This window comes from Zonotrichia albicollis, chromosome 7, assembly GCF_047830755.1.
Source record: "Zonotrichia albicollis isolate bZonAlb1 chromosome 7, bZonAlb1.hap1, whole genome shotgun sequence".
NCBI classification, from domain to species: domain Eukaryota; kingdom Metazoa; phylum Chordata; class Aves; order Passeriformes; family Passerellidae; genus Zonotrichia; species Zonotrichia albicollis.
Genome location: NC_133825.1, coordinates 44687869 through 44706710, shown reverse-complemented (window position 1 = coordinate 44706710; position 18842 = coordinate 44687869). Strand labels below are relative to the sequence as shown.

Here is an 18842-nt window from a genome sequence, read left to right as displayed (position 1 = left end):
CTTTTCCTTGTGCCTCCCTTCCCGTTGCTCCTTCTATGCAAGATGTTCTTGCTGAATCACATTCAGGCTGCTCCTAAATACCTGTGTTGTCTGCCTCACCTATGAGAGCTGAAAGGACAAAGTGTAACAGAATCTCAGAGATAAACAATTCCTTTGTTCTGCACAGACTTTGCATTTTTGTGGTTTCCTCTTTACCACATTCATCCAAGGCACTACCAGGAAATTTGGAAGGATTTTTTAATTCTTAAAGAGTATGACCCTCTTCAATCAGTCCCAGCATAAACATTTTGGTGTGGTTTAACTACATGGTTTACTGTTGGAAGAGACACCATATTCCTTTATGGCAGCAAGGATTGCTGTACAACTTGACGCTTGTCCTTCTTCAGAAACAAGCTCAAGTCTGATGAGGAGGAGTTGAGGGAGCTGAGGGTGTTTAATCTGGAGAAAAAAGAGGTTCAAGAGGGTGTTTAGCCTAGAGAACAAGAGGCTCAAGGGGGACATTATCATTCTTTGAGATCCCTGACAAGAGGCTGTAGCCACACTGGAATCGGGCTCTGCTCCCAGGGAATAAGAGATATGGTGACAGGAAATGGTCGTCTGTTGCATCAATTGAGGTGTAAGTCAGACATTAGGAGCAATTTTTTCACTGAAAGGGTGACAGCATTGGAATGGGCTGCCCAGGGACGTGATGGAGCCACCAGCCCTGGAGGTGACGCCAGCAAAGACTGCATGTAGCACCCGGTTCATGGTCTGGTGGATACAGTGGCGTTGGGTCCTAAGTTGGACTCGGTGATCTGGGAGGCCTTTTCCGATCTGAATGGTTCTGAGAGTCCGACAACCCCTCACCAGCACACGCTGCCCCCCCCTCCACCCTCGCAGCCCCTTCACAGCGCTCCCTTCACAGCGCCGCCCGCCATGGCCGCCCCGCCTCGGGACACCAGGGCAGCCCCGCCCCGCTGCCATGGCGACCGGCGCGCCCGCTGATTGGCTGCGCCGCCCCGCCCAATCCACGCGCGAGGTGTTCCGGCGGTGCCAAGATGGCGGCCAGGTAAACACGGCCGCGGGCGGTGGCGCTGAGGGGGCTCTGCGGGCACCGGGGCACGGCGAGAGCCCGCTGCCTTCCCCCGGGCCGGCAACCCGCTGCCTTCCCCTGGGCTGGCCTTGAGCCGCGTTTCTCTTCGGCTCCCCTCACTTCCCCCGCCTGCCGCCTCCCCGCACCGGCTCTTCCGTGCCGGGGCCCGGGAAGGGGAGGCGGCTGTGCTGGCCCGGGAAGTTGCCCCTGAGGAGGCACAGGAGGCGTTTGCTGCAGTGTCGCCCCTAAACTAAAAGAAGCTGTAAGCAAACGCATGGGGGCACAACTTTAAAGGACGAGGAGTGGGGAAAAAAAAGTCTCAGCCTCTGTAATCAAGTTGTCTTTTTCTTTCTGCAATAGTAAGTATTAGTACCTTTATAATGTGCTTATCTGAAACATGTAGGAAAAGCAAAAATATTTCTGCTGACATGCTTTGCTGTTTCTGTTTCTCTCTTCTGCAGGTTGTTTTTGTGTTGGGATGGGTAACGTGGTGTCTTTGCAGTGACTTGAAATAGTTTGGACTTATATATAAGCTGGAAGATGTGGAGTGGGCTCTTACCTCCAGGACTGAATGAAAGTGATGTTGATCTGAGTTCTGATGATGGAGACGAATCACCTGATTCCTGTTTAAAGCAGGAGGCAAAAGAAGATACTGAAAAAATTCAGGGGACTGGAGAGGAAAGTAATGCCAGCAGTGAACCTCTTGTACCAGTGACAGATGAAGAAGGTGAATTCCAAACGTGCCCTCCTGGAGTTTCTGTAAATATCTGGAATGTATGTATCATTACTGGTCTTCAGATGAGCATGATGCAGTGTACTCAAATGGTTGATTTTTAAATTAAAGTAATTAACTGTTTAATAGTCAATATACAGATGTGAAATTGGATTAAATATGGATTAAACAATTAAATTTGGATTAAACAAACCTTAGATTGTTTGAAGCAAGATGAACAGGAATTTAGGAAGTAGTTAGGTTGTAGTTTGGTGGTGATTGAAAGCACAGCAAGGAGTTGCCATAACTATACAGTTGCATAAAAGTTGTGTTTTCAGTGGTTTATGGGCTGTGAGCTGCTTGGTAGGTGCTTTCTGCATTGGTAAGGATTTACAGCTCAGTGTTTCATACCTGGGGAGGGGAGGTGTGCCCTGCTGCTTGCTAACTGCAAACATTCAGACTCAAAAGTTCCTTATAACTTCCTCATTTTGCAGTTGCATGTAAAGACTGGGGAAAACAAAAAATCCTTAACAAAACAATATGTTTTAGGCTTTAGATTCAAAATAAGAACTGGCAAAAAATAGTTGCCTTCTTTCACCCCTCAGTCCTTGTAGGTAGCCTGCTGTTCAAGGGCCATGCTGTCACTGATTTGTGGATTACAAACTACCAGCTAGGCAATAAAAATCCATGGTATAGCTCAGGAAAGCAAAAGTGTGTTCTGTGTCACATCCCATGGGAGAATTGTCAGATCTGAACAGTCCTGGGATGTAGGGAGGGCACAGAGTCAGAGAGAGGAGATGAAAGATGGGCACCAATTCCAGTTTAGCACCATCAGAGTCCCGTGGTCTCGATTTGTAGATTGGGAAGTAATAGATAACACAAGGGACTGTGGGTAATTATACATTTCTCTAGGTAATTTCTAAAAAATGAGGGAGGGGGGAAATTAAAAATACTGACTTTTTCATAATCTTGTAGAAATTTGTGGAGCTTCAGAAGAAACACCGTGAAATGAAGATGCAAGTGAAAGAAGAGAACAGATGCCGGAAAAGAAAGCGCCGCCGAAAAGGTGTTTTTTTTAATAATTAACAGAATTTATTGTTTTCCAATTAAATTAGTATCAATACATGCTGTTTTGTGGGTATTTTTGGGGTTTTGAGTTTTTTTTTTTCTTGTGTCTTTTTTTTTTTAAATGAAGAATTGTATTCTAACTGTTATCTAGGATTTTATTTTTCTGCTTGTATGCATCACTTGCAAGGTTGCAGTGAGGTTGTAGACAGATTGCTACACAGAATGCAAGTAATATATTTGTTCTGTTCCTTAAAAAGAGGCAAAACTTAATGAATACTGATTTATAATGGTTAAGTGTATTTCAGTAGTTCTACAAAAGTTTTGCACATTCTGGTTAAAGCTTCAGAGATATTGCAGGAGTTTCTTACAGCTGAGTGGTTTAAATCCACATGATCATTGGGTAAAAATCCCTGTGTGTTGATCTTTCAAAGGAAATGTGACCAATTAGAGCTCTGTTAACTTCATTGGATGCTGTGGGGTATCACTGTGTAATGTTGGATTTTTTTTCTTTTTTTTCCCCTTAGCAAAGCAGAGAAAGAGCGATGAAGTGGCTCAGAGGTATAACCAGGTCAATGGGATTACCTGAGGTCTGTTAGTAGCAGGCAAAACTTACAATAAGCCTGACCACATTCATAGCCAAAGCCTAGCTCTGAGCATTGTGTAAATTATCTTTTAAATTTGCTCAATGTGTCTGTTGGGCAGGCTGAATTTGTACTGGTGATTGCTTGATTTTAAACATGTACACAATTGTATCATTTAATGTAACTTTTAATAGACTTAATGCTCTTCCTACTTCCTTCATACAAGCTCCTGTTCAGCCTGCTCCTTCCCTTCTATTTCCTCCTTGGAAATGTTAGATTTATGGTTAGACTCTATCTTAAAGAACTTTTTCCACCTAAATGGTTCTTTGATTCTATCAGCTTGCTTTCAAGATTGTGAAATTACACTTACACAAAGGGGGAGCAATAATTAATTTCACTTTTTTAAAAAACTGAATGGGTAAAAAAGCTATGTCTGCCAAATGGAGGAGGTTATTTTAGCTTTGAAAAGGATATTACAAGTTGTGGAAAGTGGTTATAGTAATGACTTGTTTGTTTGTTTTTAGTAGTCAGCAGTTGGAAAATGAAGACAGATGGAAGGAACTTACACAATACTTTGGAATCAATGATAGATTTGAATCACCTGTGGACAGCAGGGCTCCACAAAAGGTGACTGTTATTACAAGGGCAGTGTCAGCTTGTGTTTGGCAATAAATAATCTTGTTCTTAACTGAGATAGGAATGAAACTGAGGCTGTCTGAGGGTAAATGATACAGTTGCTCTGAGGAAGGATGATTTTGTGAGCTTTTTTAGTAAATGTCCTTGAATGGTTGCTGTGCTTTCTTTTATGACAGTATCCAGGCTTGTTTCCTGTCTGGTTTTGTTTTTCCTGTTTTCCTCTTGTGAGACACAGAACACTTCATAAGCATTGTTTGACTTTTCCTTTTGTTTTGCTTCATTGTGTTTTAAGTTTAAAATGTGTCCCATAAATTCTTCAGTTGGCACCAGTGGCTGCAAGAATTAAAGGTGCAATCCTAGCATACATTTTGACTGGATTCCTAACAAATTCTGTTAATAAATATTACTGTGTGACTAGTCATATCTGAAATAATTGGCACACACAATGGATAAGTTAAGAATCTCACTATATTGGGAGTTTCTGGCAGTGCTGTTTGCTCTATAGTATTTCTTATGAAGTTCTCTGTTAAGTTCTGTTGCATGAAATGTTCAGATAGATTTCTTTATGATAATTTTTGTAGTTTTTCATTTTCTTAAAGTAAGTTTCTACATGCAGGTCATGAAGATTTGTTTGTTTCTTACTTTTAGTGACTATTTAGTTGTCATTGAAGTTGTTAGGATAGATCTGGAAGGAGGCCCAAAGTGTTAAAGTGCAGATGTTTCCTTGTAATTTCAGGGATATTATTACTAGTGGAAGATATGCCTTGCTATTTTCAAAAGAGGCATCTTAACAGAATTTGCCATCACTGCAACTTCCAATTGTGCTTTTTCTTTTTCATCTACCACCTGAAATAACTCAAGTGCAGTGTTTGCAGATCACTGTTTCTCAAGAATTCCATTAGCTTGTTCCTTTTTATCTCTTAAAAAGTCTATGTTAGGGAACTGTCAAATGTGTTTTCTTTGGTTTGCTAATATTTAAAATCAGTGAGGCTGTAAATTATCTTTTGTTATGAGAATGATGTTTTTTGTGAAATTCTGAAGTCAGTGCTACCCTTCTCATCAGAAATTTACAACTATAATTTCCAGGACATAGTTACTTATTATTGTTATGTTGTTCATTAATGTTGCCATTAAACAAGTTATTTTTACCTCTGAAAATAAGAAAGCAACCCTTAAATCCTGAAGCTTTCTCATTGTTTTCCATAGGGCTGCTAGAATTTTTAATTTATTAGCACAGTGGCGTGGCTTTGTGCCAGAACTCTGGTTTTTGGGTAAAGATAAGATCTTAGAACTGTAGCGATACAGTGGTAATTGCCATTCTTCATGTTACCTGACACATATATTTCACATTTTGTTCAGAAAGCTCCAGGGATGGAAGAGATAAGCCAGATCTTCAGATGAAATTTTATTGTGACAGGCATAAACTAGCCCGTGTAATTTTTTTAACCTATAGTATTATCCTGCACATAAGGTGGAACTAATGCAATGATTTGTGCTCAGGCGGCCTCTCAGTGAATTCTTAATTATACTGTCCATTACAATACACAGCCAGAGTGATTTGTGGTACACAGAAATTACAGGTTTGTGCAGTGTCTTCAAGAATTTTATGAAAGAAATATTTTTAGAAAGGAGGTATTCCCTTTAAATATGTTCTTTTTATTCTAAAGGCATTTACTTTTTTTTTTTTTTTTCCCTAGTCTGGCCTGGAACTGAGCATAGAGAAGTGTGTGGCTGAAGGTGACATTGCCAAGGCTGAGGAGCTGAGTGACAGGTTGGCCACTCGTGAGGTAAGTGGGCTGTTAACAAAAACTCTGAGGGGTCTTTTAGTTTTGCACATCTGGACTGAGAGTGTCATGAGTAGAACAGCATTGAAGGTTGTTGGTAGCATCTTTCCTGTTTCCTGAGCAGATTCAGTCAGTGATTGAAGCACTTGGCTGCTGATCTGGCAGTGCTTGGACAGCTGTAGCTGTGTTTAAGAATTGAAAATATATCCATGAGCTGTCCCAAGTACTTGCTTTAGTGCTTTGTTGCTCACTCCACAACTCAGAGGAGTTGGTCTGGTCATCTGTGTGGAGCTTTTGTTTTTTCTCTGTGTTGCAAGCCAGAAAGACAAGAGTAGGATGTTCCCTTCCTCTCAGTTCCCTGTGCCTCATAATTTGTTTTTTTTTGCATTACTTCTCCCATAATCATGGGACGCCTGAAGACAGGTAGAGATTTAGCAAGCCTAGAGCAAATAAGGACATATGAACCCCAAGCTGTGTGCCAATACTTGTTTTTCTGTGTATTTATGTGGTCAGGAGTTGATGGCTGGAAGAATTCTGAAGAAGAATGGGAGTAGATGGTTGTCTCTCTGTACTACTGCTGTAGCCTTGGAATTGTGTTGGATAATATTTTCTCCTTGTCATAATTGTTCAGTGTATAAATACATATCTAAAACCAAGTGCAAAGTAACACAGTTTTTTTCAAGATGTTGTCTTGATAGTTGGTGTAGCTGAATAATTTCATGAAAGCTGTGCTCTCTTTGCTGCAAAAAGTGGGAGAGAAAAAATCAGTATGTACAGGTCTTAGTGAGTACTTAAAACTGATGAGGAATCTATCCGATAGCTCTGGTAACTTCATCTAAGAAACTGTTCAATTTGTGCACATAGGGCAAGTGGTAGCAGCTGAAGTAAAAATAGCTGAAGTCCACAGAGGCTGTTTTCCCCACTGCTAGTTATGTATAGGGGAGAAAATGCAGAGGAAAAAATTAGGTTAATAAAATAATTTAACAGTTTTGAAGCCAGGTAAGAAAAAAAAAATACTATTTCAGTGAGTGGAAAAGTGATCTTTTTAAAGTAATTTGAGTAGTTTAAACTATAAATCTTCTAGATTTATACTAAAAAATAATTATATAATGTTTTGCTTTATTCCTTTATCTTGAATATTCTTCCATCTTCACAAAGGTAATGGCAATTTTCTGTCCACTGTATATGCTTGCAAAATTCAAAGGTATTAGAAGAGGATTAGGAAAGCAAAGACAAATTTTAGCCTCTTCTCATTCTCATACAAATATTTTAAATGTTTCTTAAACACAGTGTTTTAAACTAAGCTTTAATGTAAAATTGCAGATTTAAATCTGTTTCATGCAATGTATTACAATATTGTGATGACTTTAAAAACAGAGAGCTTTTGAGGTGGGAAATACAGTTCTTAAGGTTCTCTGAGGTTAGGTAAAAGTAACTGTTCTTCAGTGGGTGTTCTTACAAAGTCATTAAACTCCTCCATTTAGTCACTCAGGGCAGTTTCTAATGACGAGACCCTTATCTGCCTTGTCACCAGTGATCACAAAACTTCAGCCTGCAAAGATAACAGCTCTTGACAGTGGTAGGATTGTGCCCTGATGTTCCCTTCAAGTCTGACCAGCTCTGACTGTTTTATTACCTTTCATGTGCACAACATGAAAAACACTCGCTGTTCTCCTTCACAAATGTCATTATCCCATCTCCTCTAAAGTGGTTGGAGTATTATAATCAATAAAACATACTGAGGTTCTAGTGCAAATTGTTTGACTATAAAAACAAATTAATGTAAGAAGTTTTAAGGTTTTGTAATATTTATGATAAACTGTTATCTGATTTTGGTAGCCATGGGATTATACAACATCTAGCATATCCCAGGTGCTCCAGCAGTGTATTATTATTTGTGGAACATTAGCTCCAAATTGTTGACTTTCAAATATTAGCATGTTGTAATTCTGAAAACAAAATGCTTGAAACATTATTAGTATTCACAGCCTTGACTTGGTTTTGGTTAAGTGGGTTTATCTGAACAAATAATATGTTGAAAGAAGGAAAACTCAAATGGCTGGCTTGATCTCTCATGAGGAGTTCTGTCGAGGCAGAATCCATGTGAATTCACTGGGGTTCTCTGCTCTTCTAGAGATGTGCTCCATTGCTCACTGCAAGGTTCATTTTTCTTTGTGATTTTCAGAAGCTTTTTTTAATGGACCTTTTAAAATACTTTTTCCTAAGGAAATTCTTCCAACAGTGACTGTTTCAGTGAAGAGCTATAAAAAGAGGATTTGATTATGGAAGAGGCTGATTGAACAGTCATTGTTTTGTACACAAGTACACTTAATAAAATATTGCTTTCATGTTGTATGCATTTAATTGCTACTTTTCTTCTCTTAGCAGTTTACAGAAATGTTGATTTTAATATACAATGCCTCTAAGAAGTGAGTTAATTTTAAATTATGTGGCTATTTGTATCCCTCTAACTTCCAAATGCAGCACAGCTCTGTGGAACTGCACTGTGGCTGGATTGAAGTGCACCCCTTCTGAAGTCTGGAGTAATAAGTGGATGAATTATTGTTCTTTTATCTCAACTTCATCTCTTTATGTATAGTTTTCATTTTTCTTGAGCGGTGTCACAGGGCTGGGGACAGAGAGTGTGTGAGAAAGAGCTGTGTGGTGTTTGGGGTGCAGCCCCCCTTGCAGCCATGTGAGAAATGTTCAGTGGGTAGGTGTTCTTTTTGAAATCAGGTGTATGGGGTTTTAATCGGCACCATTTTCTTTTGCAAGAAGCAGTGACTGGAACCTGCTGATAAAGCTTTTGCTTTGAGGCACAGATCCCAGAGTTCTTACAGCCGTTTCCTGCCTTAATAAGTGAAACTAATTTTTGATGTATAACATTTATAAGCCTGTGAAACTGATAGGGCAGCTTCAGTATTTAGAAAAATGAAGCCAAAAATAAACAGATGATGAGTATAGACGGTAGAAACATGTCCTAAAAAGCAAAGGAATGTCAAAATGATGCTGTCAATATCCTGTCGTTGTGACACAGTGAGAAAAGGTTTTTTAAAATCAGATTCATTTAAAATCAGTGATGACTTAGGCAATATGCATAATGTAGCAGCTGTCAGTGCATCATGGAATTTTGCATTCTAAAAACCTAAATGATTCAGCTTTAAGGTTTTGGGTCTTCAGGTTTCCAGGTGGAACTTGTTGCAGGTTCTTTAAGAAAAATGCTGCTGCACTGATTAAATGAACCTTTGGGTAATATATTTGTTGTTTTCTTTTCCTGATTTTAAAACAAAGCTTCTCAATCCAGGAGCATTCAAGGTTTTGGAGTAAGAATTAGAACTTGAACACTTCCTGCACGAGGCTGTATTTACTGGTGGCTGCATGGGTGGATTCATATGTAGCTTTTGGGACTGGCTGGTGTGTTCCCCTTCTTTTGTTGGCAGTTGCATTTTTATTATAAAAATGAACTATATGTATTACACTGCTGAATATTTTGTCTAATCTCTGGACAAACCTCACTGCCAAGTATTACCCCTTGTCTCCTGCTGTCAGTCATCAGAGTAGCAGATCTCTACCTGTGGCATTCTTGGCCATCCCCACCATGTGGGGTGTTCTGCTTCCCTGAGAGGTCTTGTGATCCTGGAGTTCTTGATTTCATTATTTTATACACAAGTGAAGATTTTCCTGAAAAATATATGGGCATCTCTGCATTATGTGGTAGAGAATAATTTAGGCCTTCAGTAACTCTGCTCCTTCAGCTTCTGGCTGGAGCACCTCAGTGCTGTGATGAAATTACAGTGTCCAAGATCAACACTGCTTTGATAAATGTGTTGAGCAGCAAAATAATGCAGTGGGTCATACTGCTTAATTCACTGTAGAGCTTCAAGCTCAGTTAGACTGAATTATTTCTTTAATACCTGCAGTACAGTATTATTAGTATTAAAAAATAAGCAATTCATTGCAGTGTGCATGGTACAATATGCACAGTTAGTGTTTATTGTTGTAATCCAGTTGCTGTCTTTGTTATCACATTCCAGGGCTTCCAGCATGGGCAGAGTCCTTCATGTTTTATAGTTGTGCTGTTCAGATGTGGCCTGGCAAACCTAAAGCTGTTGTTTGAACATTGCATTTAAGGATGACTTATTTAACTTGAGTGATGCCAATAGAAATGTTAATGTAGGAGTTACCCAAAAAAAATCTGAGCCTTTTAGAATGAAAGTTATAAAGAGAATAAAGCACATGTGAACACTTATCTGGGCTGAAATGACAAGATTTTTTTGGTGGTGCCTTAGGGTAGGATAGCTGAGATCTAATAGTAGCAGATACTTGGGATATGGAGCTGGGAACAGACGCTTGGAATTATGTCAACTTCTTAATGCTTTATAAAAATTTTTCTGGAATTCTATCTTGAGATGTAATTAAATTGTTCCTTCTGTGTTAGTGGGAATCCACCTAGATTCCTTTAAAGAATAAATGTTGGTAAGTTAGAGCACTGTGACTGTGCATAGCTGGATGTGTTTATCCCTTTGAGTAAGGATGGGATGTGCAGTTATCTGCCAATTTCACTCTGCTTTAAATCAGTTTCAATCTGGAGTGATACTTGTAAAAATTATTTTCATAGGTAAACAAAAAATAAATCTTAAATGATCTCCCCCCACCACTCCTTACATATATTTTTCCTCCTAGAGAAAGAGGGTTTTTTCATAGTGTTTTTGTGCTCAAATCATGGTTTGGTTGTATTCTACAAAATGCAGAATACAGATTTCTTAGGGCTTTAATACTGTGAGAACTAATCTGACTAAAGCCCAAACTTTGCACATTTTGGTGGGGTTTTTTTGTGTGAGCTGCCTGGTAGGCAGGTGCCACATTGTCTAAGAACACATTAGCCTGAGGACTGTAACTTGAACACAGTTATATCATCTTGACCATATTAGACTTACCTGTCAAAAGTAACTTCTAAAATATTTTGTAATTTAGTGTGCTAAATTGCTGCAGCACATGTCAGTCTCTAAATACCCCAGACTTTTTGACAGCACTTCCTGAGTGCCTGGCTTAGTGTCTTCTGGCATTTTGGGGAAAGACTTAAAAAGCTGCAATTTATGGGGACACTGGTATTTAATCCAACTTAAATGAAAGATCTGCGTTGTAATTGATGAAATTAATTGGCTATTCACTGGAATATCATCCTCATGTTACACCAAGATCAGTTCTGCTGTTGGCTTTAAAATTTGATGCATCAGTTTTGACCATTTTCTCCTGCTCAAATTAATATCTCCTGTCTGCAAGTAGCCTTTAGTCATAGAAATTAGAAAGGGAAGTACACAAGGCAGTTTGTTGGTTATAACTGCTGAGAACCATTCTGGAAACTGGTTTCCATGTGAGAATCTGGGTAGGAAATGGTTGGTTGTGATGACATTACTGTCAGAGATGGACAGGAGTTAGTACTCGATGCTATTCTGTTGGTAAAATAAAATTTCAAAATTCTGTGCAGCGTTCACAATTTCTCACAGTGTTTTTAGTTACCTGAAGTGGTGCAGTTTTATGTGGAGTGCAACCAAGCACAAATTAACTTGGAACTCCAGTTGTGGAAGAACTGTCCCCCTCAACCCCCCCCAAAAAAAAGGAAAAATAAAGAGGTTTTTTATCTGTGAAGGATTTCCTTTCTTACCTTGGTGCAGGTGCTTCCAAATACTGCTCTTCATTGAGGTGGTTTTCTTTTAACCTTTGGAACATGGCAGGGTTATCACCTAGAATTACATTCTTATGCTCCCTTAATTATGTATATCTTTTCCTTAACAAACCTTAAAAAAAGATTTCAGATGTTACAAGTCTAATTAAAGAGACAGACAAAGCACAGTTTATACTGTAGATTTTTTCTGCAGTTCAATTAATCAGCATGTTTTCTCTTTTAATTAAAACCATTTTAGTAAATTAAAGCCCACAGCAAAACACATATATAATTTGTTTGTAATTAGCTCTTAATTGGTGGTAGTTGAAGCTTAGCACCCTTGGTTTCTTTCTTCATGATTGCCATTTTATTAGCAGCCAGTCATTAATTAATCTTTTTTTCTAATTAGCTTATAAAACTGTTGATGGCACATTATTGTAAATGTGATTTTAAGTTCAAAGCTTGTTAATAAGCTTTCTTACTTAGAAGAACAGAGATAAAGAAATTGCTGAAAACAGTACTACAGTTCTTTTTTTAAAACTGCCTTTGTTATAAGGGGGCTCTGTAAAGCATCTAACAGCTTATGGTTAATTTTTTAATGCTGTGTTTTCTCGTGAATGGAGGAAGTTACTTGCATTTAAATGTTTAAGTCTAGCAAAGAGCTTAATATTAGACCAGTTTCCTGTCCTTGCTCCATTACTGTGTCATCCAAATATAATGTGCTGTTGTAATACACAGCATAAAAATACAACAAAGGTATTACAAAGTATTTTAAAGGGGAAGTTGAGCACATCATTGAAAGGGGACAATTTTCACTGCAAAATCCACTCAGTATTCTTGTTTGCTTTATATATTTTATATACGTCAGCAATGGATAACATTCCATAACATAAAAGGAGAAAATCATTGCTAGAGGCAGGCCTGAAATAACTAGATTCATATTTGATGAGAAACTGTAACACTGTATTAAAAGGCTGTTTGGCTTCTCTGCTATGATCACAGGATATTTCAGGACCTGTTTGAATATAGATGTTTTGTTGGAGCTTTTGTAGGTTTAATATTTTGTATTTCATACCTCAGTATTTCTGGAGCAGTTCTTGATTCCGTTGTCTCGTACTTGTATCGTTCAGCATTTACATTTTACAGTTCTATCTTAAAGGCAAGCCTTTGCTTTGTGATATTTAATGTTAAATGTCCTGATTTGCAAGGAAGTTTTCTGGAAGTTACAGTAGATTCTGTTGCAACTTAATAAAAATGTTTACTCTTCTGCCTGAACTTTACATTCTATTTCAACTTCAGCCATTTCTTTGCTTGTTTTAAAAGTGTTTTATGATGCTGTGCAAGAAACACTAGAAAGGGATAGCTGACAAGGAAAAAATTAAAAATTGGATAAAAAGTAAATGAATAATGTCATATTACTAAAAAGATGAGAGGCTAATTTGTGCCGACTTTTTGCTAATTTTGTTCAAGCCTCAAAATGAGGAGCTGTCACCCGTTCTGTGTAGCACTGATGACAGTGCCAATGATCCATGAAATAAGCTGCCGCTGGCTTTGTTCTGATAAGAATGAACAAATCTGCACAATGTACGGCTCCCAGAATCTCATTTTCATACTTGCATGCAGGCTAAAAGAAATAAGCTGTTTGCAGGCTTGATTAATCAGACATTTGAGGGTTTTTTGTCTCTTTGATCTCTTTCGTCTCCTAGGTAACTTGCTTGACATTAATGTTGAGCTTGAGTAAAGACAATCAGGAATTGTAGACCAAACTGATATAAAAATTAAAGACCTTAACACTTTAAGTACTCCAGTAATGGTTCCGCTTTACTTCAGAAAACATCTGTTTTCATTTAATTAAAGAACAAAAGAGAATGGCATAAATATTTTTCATAGAGACCTGTTATTCCACAAAAAGTTAAAGTATGATAATTGGTATTTTTAAATAAATGCCTTGAAAGTGTTCAAAAAGAAGCAAAGCTTCAGATATTTGTTACAAGGTAACAATTTCAGATGAGTAGGAAAATTTTCATTTATGCTGCATTAAACATCTAGAGTAAGATATTTGACATGATTATTGGTCAACTTCAAAATGGAAAGGGCTTTGCCCTGTCGAAACCAAGTTGTTTTTTAAGTTTGTCTCAAAATACAAATATATATAGTGTTACAAGGATGAACCATTATATCAGCTTTACTACCCAGTATGATTTACACACTTTAAACCTGTAAAATTGAAAGGAATTTAAAAAAAAAATGTCGCAGTGCGTTTGCTTGAGGTTATGCAGACGCTTTTACAAATCTTCCAAGTGGCTGTAAAGATGAATGCCTCAAGGGTCTAGCCAGGGCCCTGCTTTTCCAACCAGCTAAAGCCCTTATCTTAAATCCAAGCAAAGTACCATTAATCTTTTTGAAAGACCTTTTATGGCTTTTAATATATCCCAAATTAGAACATTTTACACCCTTGGTTCCTGAAATATGGTGATAAAAAGCCTTTAGAGCTTAATTTTCCTTACTGCGTGCTCTGACCAATTTGCAGTTCTTTGTGATAATGTTTAGACACCTTAATTAAAATGCAGCAAAATATTGGATGTTCTATATGGAAAATGCTGATACTTTGACTACACAAGAAATTGTTGTATATATTTTTATTCATGCTTTCTTACTTCTTTTAAGATTGTATTTTATTGAGTTATCTGATGACCTGAAATGTTAGTATGTTTTTTTTTTTTTTAATGTAAAATCCATTGACCAAGCTTTTATGGATTTCTTGTGGGGGGGAGCAGGGAGTGAAGATGTGTGTCTGGGTTTGGGTGGGAGCAGAAGACATTTAATCTGACTAAAATGTTTGTGTGTGTTTATATGCAACATTTGTTTTCATATCTTGAAAATTTGACTATGTAGCCTAGAAATTATAACAATGCTGCAAAATGTTTCTGCATTTACTTCCACATGCACTGCAGAGGCTCTTATTGTCCTATTTTTTCTGTACTTTTCAAAGATGGAAGAACTCATTCCGTCTTCCAGAAAATGCAGATAAAAAGATTTTTCTGCAGCACTTGTTTAGAGCTCCTTTGTGTATATTTGTATGTGTATAAGTGCTCAGTAGGCCACTGGAATATATTTTAAGAAGATTCTGTTATTCATCACACAGTAAAAGTTAATTTTCAAGTGTGTTAGGAGGTAAAATACCTCTAATAAAGGCATGGTTCTGCTGACTGACTTCAGCCATCAGATTGCTCTATTGTTTAAACTAATAATTACTCCTGTTTCAATTTAAAAGTAAACATTTTTTGAATATTTTAGGTGAGTTTTCTTAAGCATTTTTATACTGCAATTATATTAAGGTTAATAGCTGTCCTTAAATATTAAGTGACAATGCAAATAAAAGAATGTTATGTTTTAGTCTTTGACCTGAAATTTAGCAGTTCAGATGTTGGCATTGAATTACTGTTAATAAAAACCATTAATGCTCAGGGGAAAACTACATAGATAATATAAAAGTTTTGAAGTAGCTGATCACAATATTTTGTGCATGATGATGATGATTCCAAAGGTACATATTTAGGATCTTATAACACATGCAAATACTGGGTGAGACACTTGTTCAGTTTTTCCTTTTTAGATAGTATGTTTATGAAAATATCTATTTTCCTTTCAAACTGTTATGCTCAGCTCCTGTCTGCTTGTGTTGGCAGCATTTAGAGCCTCAAACAAAGCACAATCTGAGTTGTGCTTGCTGCCTTTCCTTAAAGGTTCCTTTCTTCGTTCTTGAACCCTTAGAGGACCATAGGGTAGAAGAGCTTGTTGTGATGCTGGTTTGGGTTTGTTTTTTTGCTTTGTTAACAAAATGATCACCTACCTCTTGTGTGTTTGATGGGATTGTTGTGGAAAATGTGTCAGTGCATCTACACGTGCAGATGTGTTCTGAGTTCCCTCTCATCTTACTTAGGTAAAGCATTTCTCAGAGTAAATATTTCTCTGCAGAGATGCTGCAGATTATTCAAGTATATTACCATTAATAGTGGAACTTCCAAGGTGTTAAAGAGTATTCTTCCCCTTGGGTCTCCCATTCTTTGATGCCCCCATGGCATTTTGGGGGACATTTAGAATATCCAGTTTGCTGGATATAACTGTTTGCAAATTTCAAGAGGTTTGGGTGTGGATTGAAGGAAAACCTGTTTGCCCACATCAGTTTGTTGCAATTTGGGGTAAATGAATTGCATGCTTGTCTTGGAGAATAGCAGTAACTTCTGAGAACGAATTCCTTCATAACTCATGTCAAGTCAAGGCAGCAACCACAAAATTTAACTACAAGTTGTGAAGGTTGATTAAGGGAAATAAACTGGTCGTAGTTCACTGTGTCTTCTTCTATCTTTTTTACATTCCTCTTCCCTGCCTTTCCCTCCTGCGCTTCCCCTTTGCTAAAGTGAACTTAATTCTCACAGTCTGCATCAGTTTATGGACGTGGTATTCACCTACATGGAAAACTGGCATATCACACCCTTGCAGTCTAAAAGCTTGTAATGTGGAGATGGACACTAAGAACACTACATCATGTATTTTTTGACAGACTGATTAAAACCTGTCTAGTGGTACTAGTGAAAAATGTGTAATGGTAGCAGCTCTTCCTGTATAAAAATGTCTTTTTGGGTGTTTTTGACTCTTGTAAGACCTGATTCTATTTTGTTGGCATAGCTGAGGTCACAGACTGGTCCTGATAATGGAGACTGTGTATTTGGATATGTCTGTCTGTATAAAAAGGATCCAGTGAGCTGTTGCCTTTTGGAAAATGAGGGATTTGGTGAAAAGGACTGCTTGCCCCAGGATCCTACACCTTTGTGTTTCCCTCGAGAGACATTCTTGTTTGTCCAGTCTTACAGTGCATCCTCAGCCTAATATTTGAAATATTTTAGTATTTATTGATTTTGAGAAACAATATCAGACCAAGTAATTTGGGAGGCTTAAATTTCATATGAGCCATTTGCATCTAATCAGTTTTCCTTTGTTCCTTTTCATGTCTTAGCTTGGTGTGAAAATTGCCAAAGCTGCCGCTTGCCGCAACTTTGTAAAAGCCAAGCAAGAAGCAGAAGCTGCCCAAGAAGCTCAAAAGAAAAAGAAGCTTGCTTGGGGGTAAGTCATTTGAGTATGGAATTAAACATTTGTGGTTTCATTGGCACTAAGTGTGTACAATACAATCTCAGTTAAATGGGTTTTTTTAGTTGAAATAGGCTTGTGTTAATCTAATTTGTTTAGTTTAACCTTGTTGGGTTTTGCTGGGCTTTTTTAGGAGTGTATCAGACCTAAGTACAGAGGCTTTATCAAAAATAAAGTGGCGGTTGTGTGGCTGTATTTGTCTTCATGTCTTTATTCCAGTATTAAAAAGAAGTTATTTTTGTTGTTGTTAAGAATAACATGGTTAAATACCTAAAACACATACCCTCATCATTTCTAATGTGGGTTTTGTTCTCCATTTCAGATTTGAAGCCAAGAAAAGATGGGAAACAAAAAGCAACATGGGATACATGTAGTCCATCCTGTTTTCCTCAGGAATAGAATACCTGTTGTTACTTGAAGAATGTTTGTGGGCACCTTATTAAATCTAAACATAAACCCCCCCCAAAACACAAGGCATCAAATGCCTAGTATTTATATTAATGTTCTTAAACTGCACTGTCTTGTTTTGTCACTCTCTTATAAATAATACAGCAAAATACTATCTAAATATCAATACTGGGTTAAACTTTCCTCCTTGATATGAAACCTAAAGATAATACATTTCAGGATGAATTTGGAGTCTGGCAGAGAATTCTCTGAAGTTGAAATAAAATTCTTGATCCAAATGTGTTTTGTGCTGTACTGCAATTATTGTGTGTGAGGAGAGGGGTATGTTTGCTTCTGGGGCTACACAGACTTAATGCAGTAATTATTTCTTTTCTACTTGTAAGGTGGGGAAAGACACTAAATAAAAAGCAAACCCAACCTGTCTTTTTTAAACCAAGGGCATTTATAGCCTTAGTAAATATAAATATATTAAAAAAAAACAAAACAGGAAGAAGTCCATCCTCCCTCTCCTGGAAGGATCTGGTACTATTGGTCATATCCTGGTGCCATGTTCTTCCTAATATTTCAGATTCACAGTTTTCTTTCCTTCCTAAGAACACAGGTTTTAAAAGTCCTAGATAAAAATATATAAATACATATCTTGGAAAAATATCTGAACTGTTACGTTGTACAGTTAACTGCACCCAAGATACAAATGCAGATTTTTTCCAAGTCAAATGTTTTACAGATCAATTAGGATTTGAATGTTTATGTTATAAGATTATAACAAGAATTGATGATAATGTTTCTTCAAAATTGTTCTCAGTGAAAAGTAAGTACACATTCAAAACTAATAACTTTTTTCCCTGAAGCTCTTGCATATATGTTTAGTCACCACAATGCCTGAATTGAATTGGTAATGTAAATGTCAGTTATTGTTAACCAAGATTAATATGTTTCAGGCCAAAGGTATGGTATTAGTGTAATGGTGATTTACTGTGGAAGTACTTGGGGCTAAAACAACTTGCCAACAAATAGCAATTTGAAGTTTTACAGCAGCAATTCGAAGAGTTCAGCTTTGCAGTCCAAGATGGAATAGTGCATTTTTGTTCATTAGCCCTCGGGATATTTGATTCTTTTTTTTTTTAACATCATATTTCTTTCACACAGATGAGAGTTTGCAATATGGTAATCTGCAGTTAGCTGTAATTAGTTATGATGACAGAGTTGAATACAATTGCCAGGATTGTAAATTGGGGGCTAAGCAGGTTTCTGCAGTGTAACGTCATAAATCTCACACTATGGTTTGCAAACTTTTGTGTGGAAGGAAGCAAGTGCTATCTCTAGTGAAGTGATTGTAAAGGTAAGTTTCATGTTTGCATGTGAAAACACACAGGTTACACCATGACCTTCATCAGGATCTTCCTCAGTTCCAAATGTTCCTGTCTAGAAGTTACAGGCAATCTGTCCATGATTTCTGGGGGCTTTTTTTAAGCATCTGGAAGATGGGTGTTAGATTCAGTTGGCCTTTATTATATACTGAAAAGTAGAATGATGCTGATAATTAATGGCAAACACACCAGCAGCATTCCATTAAACTTTTTAAAGTATCATTTATTAAATAAGCTATTTTTGTTTTTGCAGTAATTGTTCTTAAGAGTAATGGTATTTGTCAAATCTAGATCTAATTGCAAGGATCAGTGTTCTTTGTTTTGAAAATGTGCTTTAACAGAAACCCAAGCACTCAAGAAACAGCTCTTGCCCAGCTACCTATAATATTTTAGACTAA

The 18842-nt window shown here is 37.4% G+C and overlaps 1 protein-coding gene across 3 annotated transcripts; it reads left to right on the top strand.

Moving 5' to 3' along the window:
• Positions 1 to 962: 962 nt before the first annotated feature.
• Positions 963 to 17481, top strand: FAM204A (family with sequence similarity 204 member A). 3 transcript variants are annotated; one of them, XM_005489839.4, is made up of 8 exons: positions 963 to 1048; positions 1534 to 1846; positions 2760 to 2850; positions 3377 to 3410; positions 3958 to 4060; positions 5767 to 5856; positions 16536 to 16642; positions 16989 to 17468. In XM_005489839.4, exons 2-8 carry the CDS (start codon positions 1613 to 1615, stop codon positions 17038 to 17040), a joined length of 711 nt encoding a protein of 236 aa, XP_005489896.2. In that variant the 5' UTR covers positions 963 to 1048; positions 1534 to 1612; the 3' UTR covers positions 17041 to 17468. The 3 variants fall into 3 exon arrangements, with proteins under 3 accessions (XP_005489896.2, XP_014124550.2, XP_005489897.2); XM_014269075.3 differs by having other exon boundaries at positions 1006 to 1431; positions 3961 to 4060; positions 16989 to 17481; XM_005489840.4 differs by having other exon boundaries at positions 1006 to 1431; positions 16989 to 17463.
• Positions 17482 to 18842: the final 1361 nt, after the last annotated feature.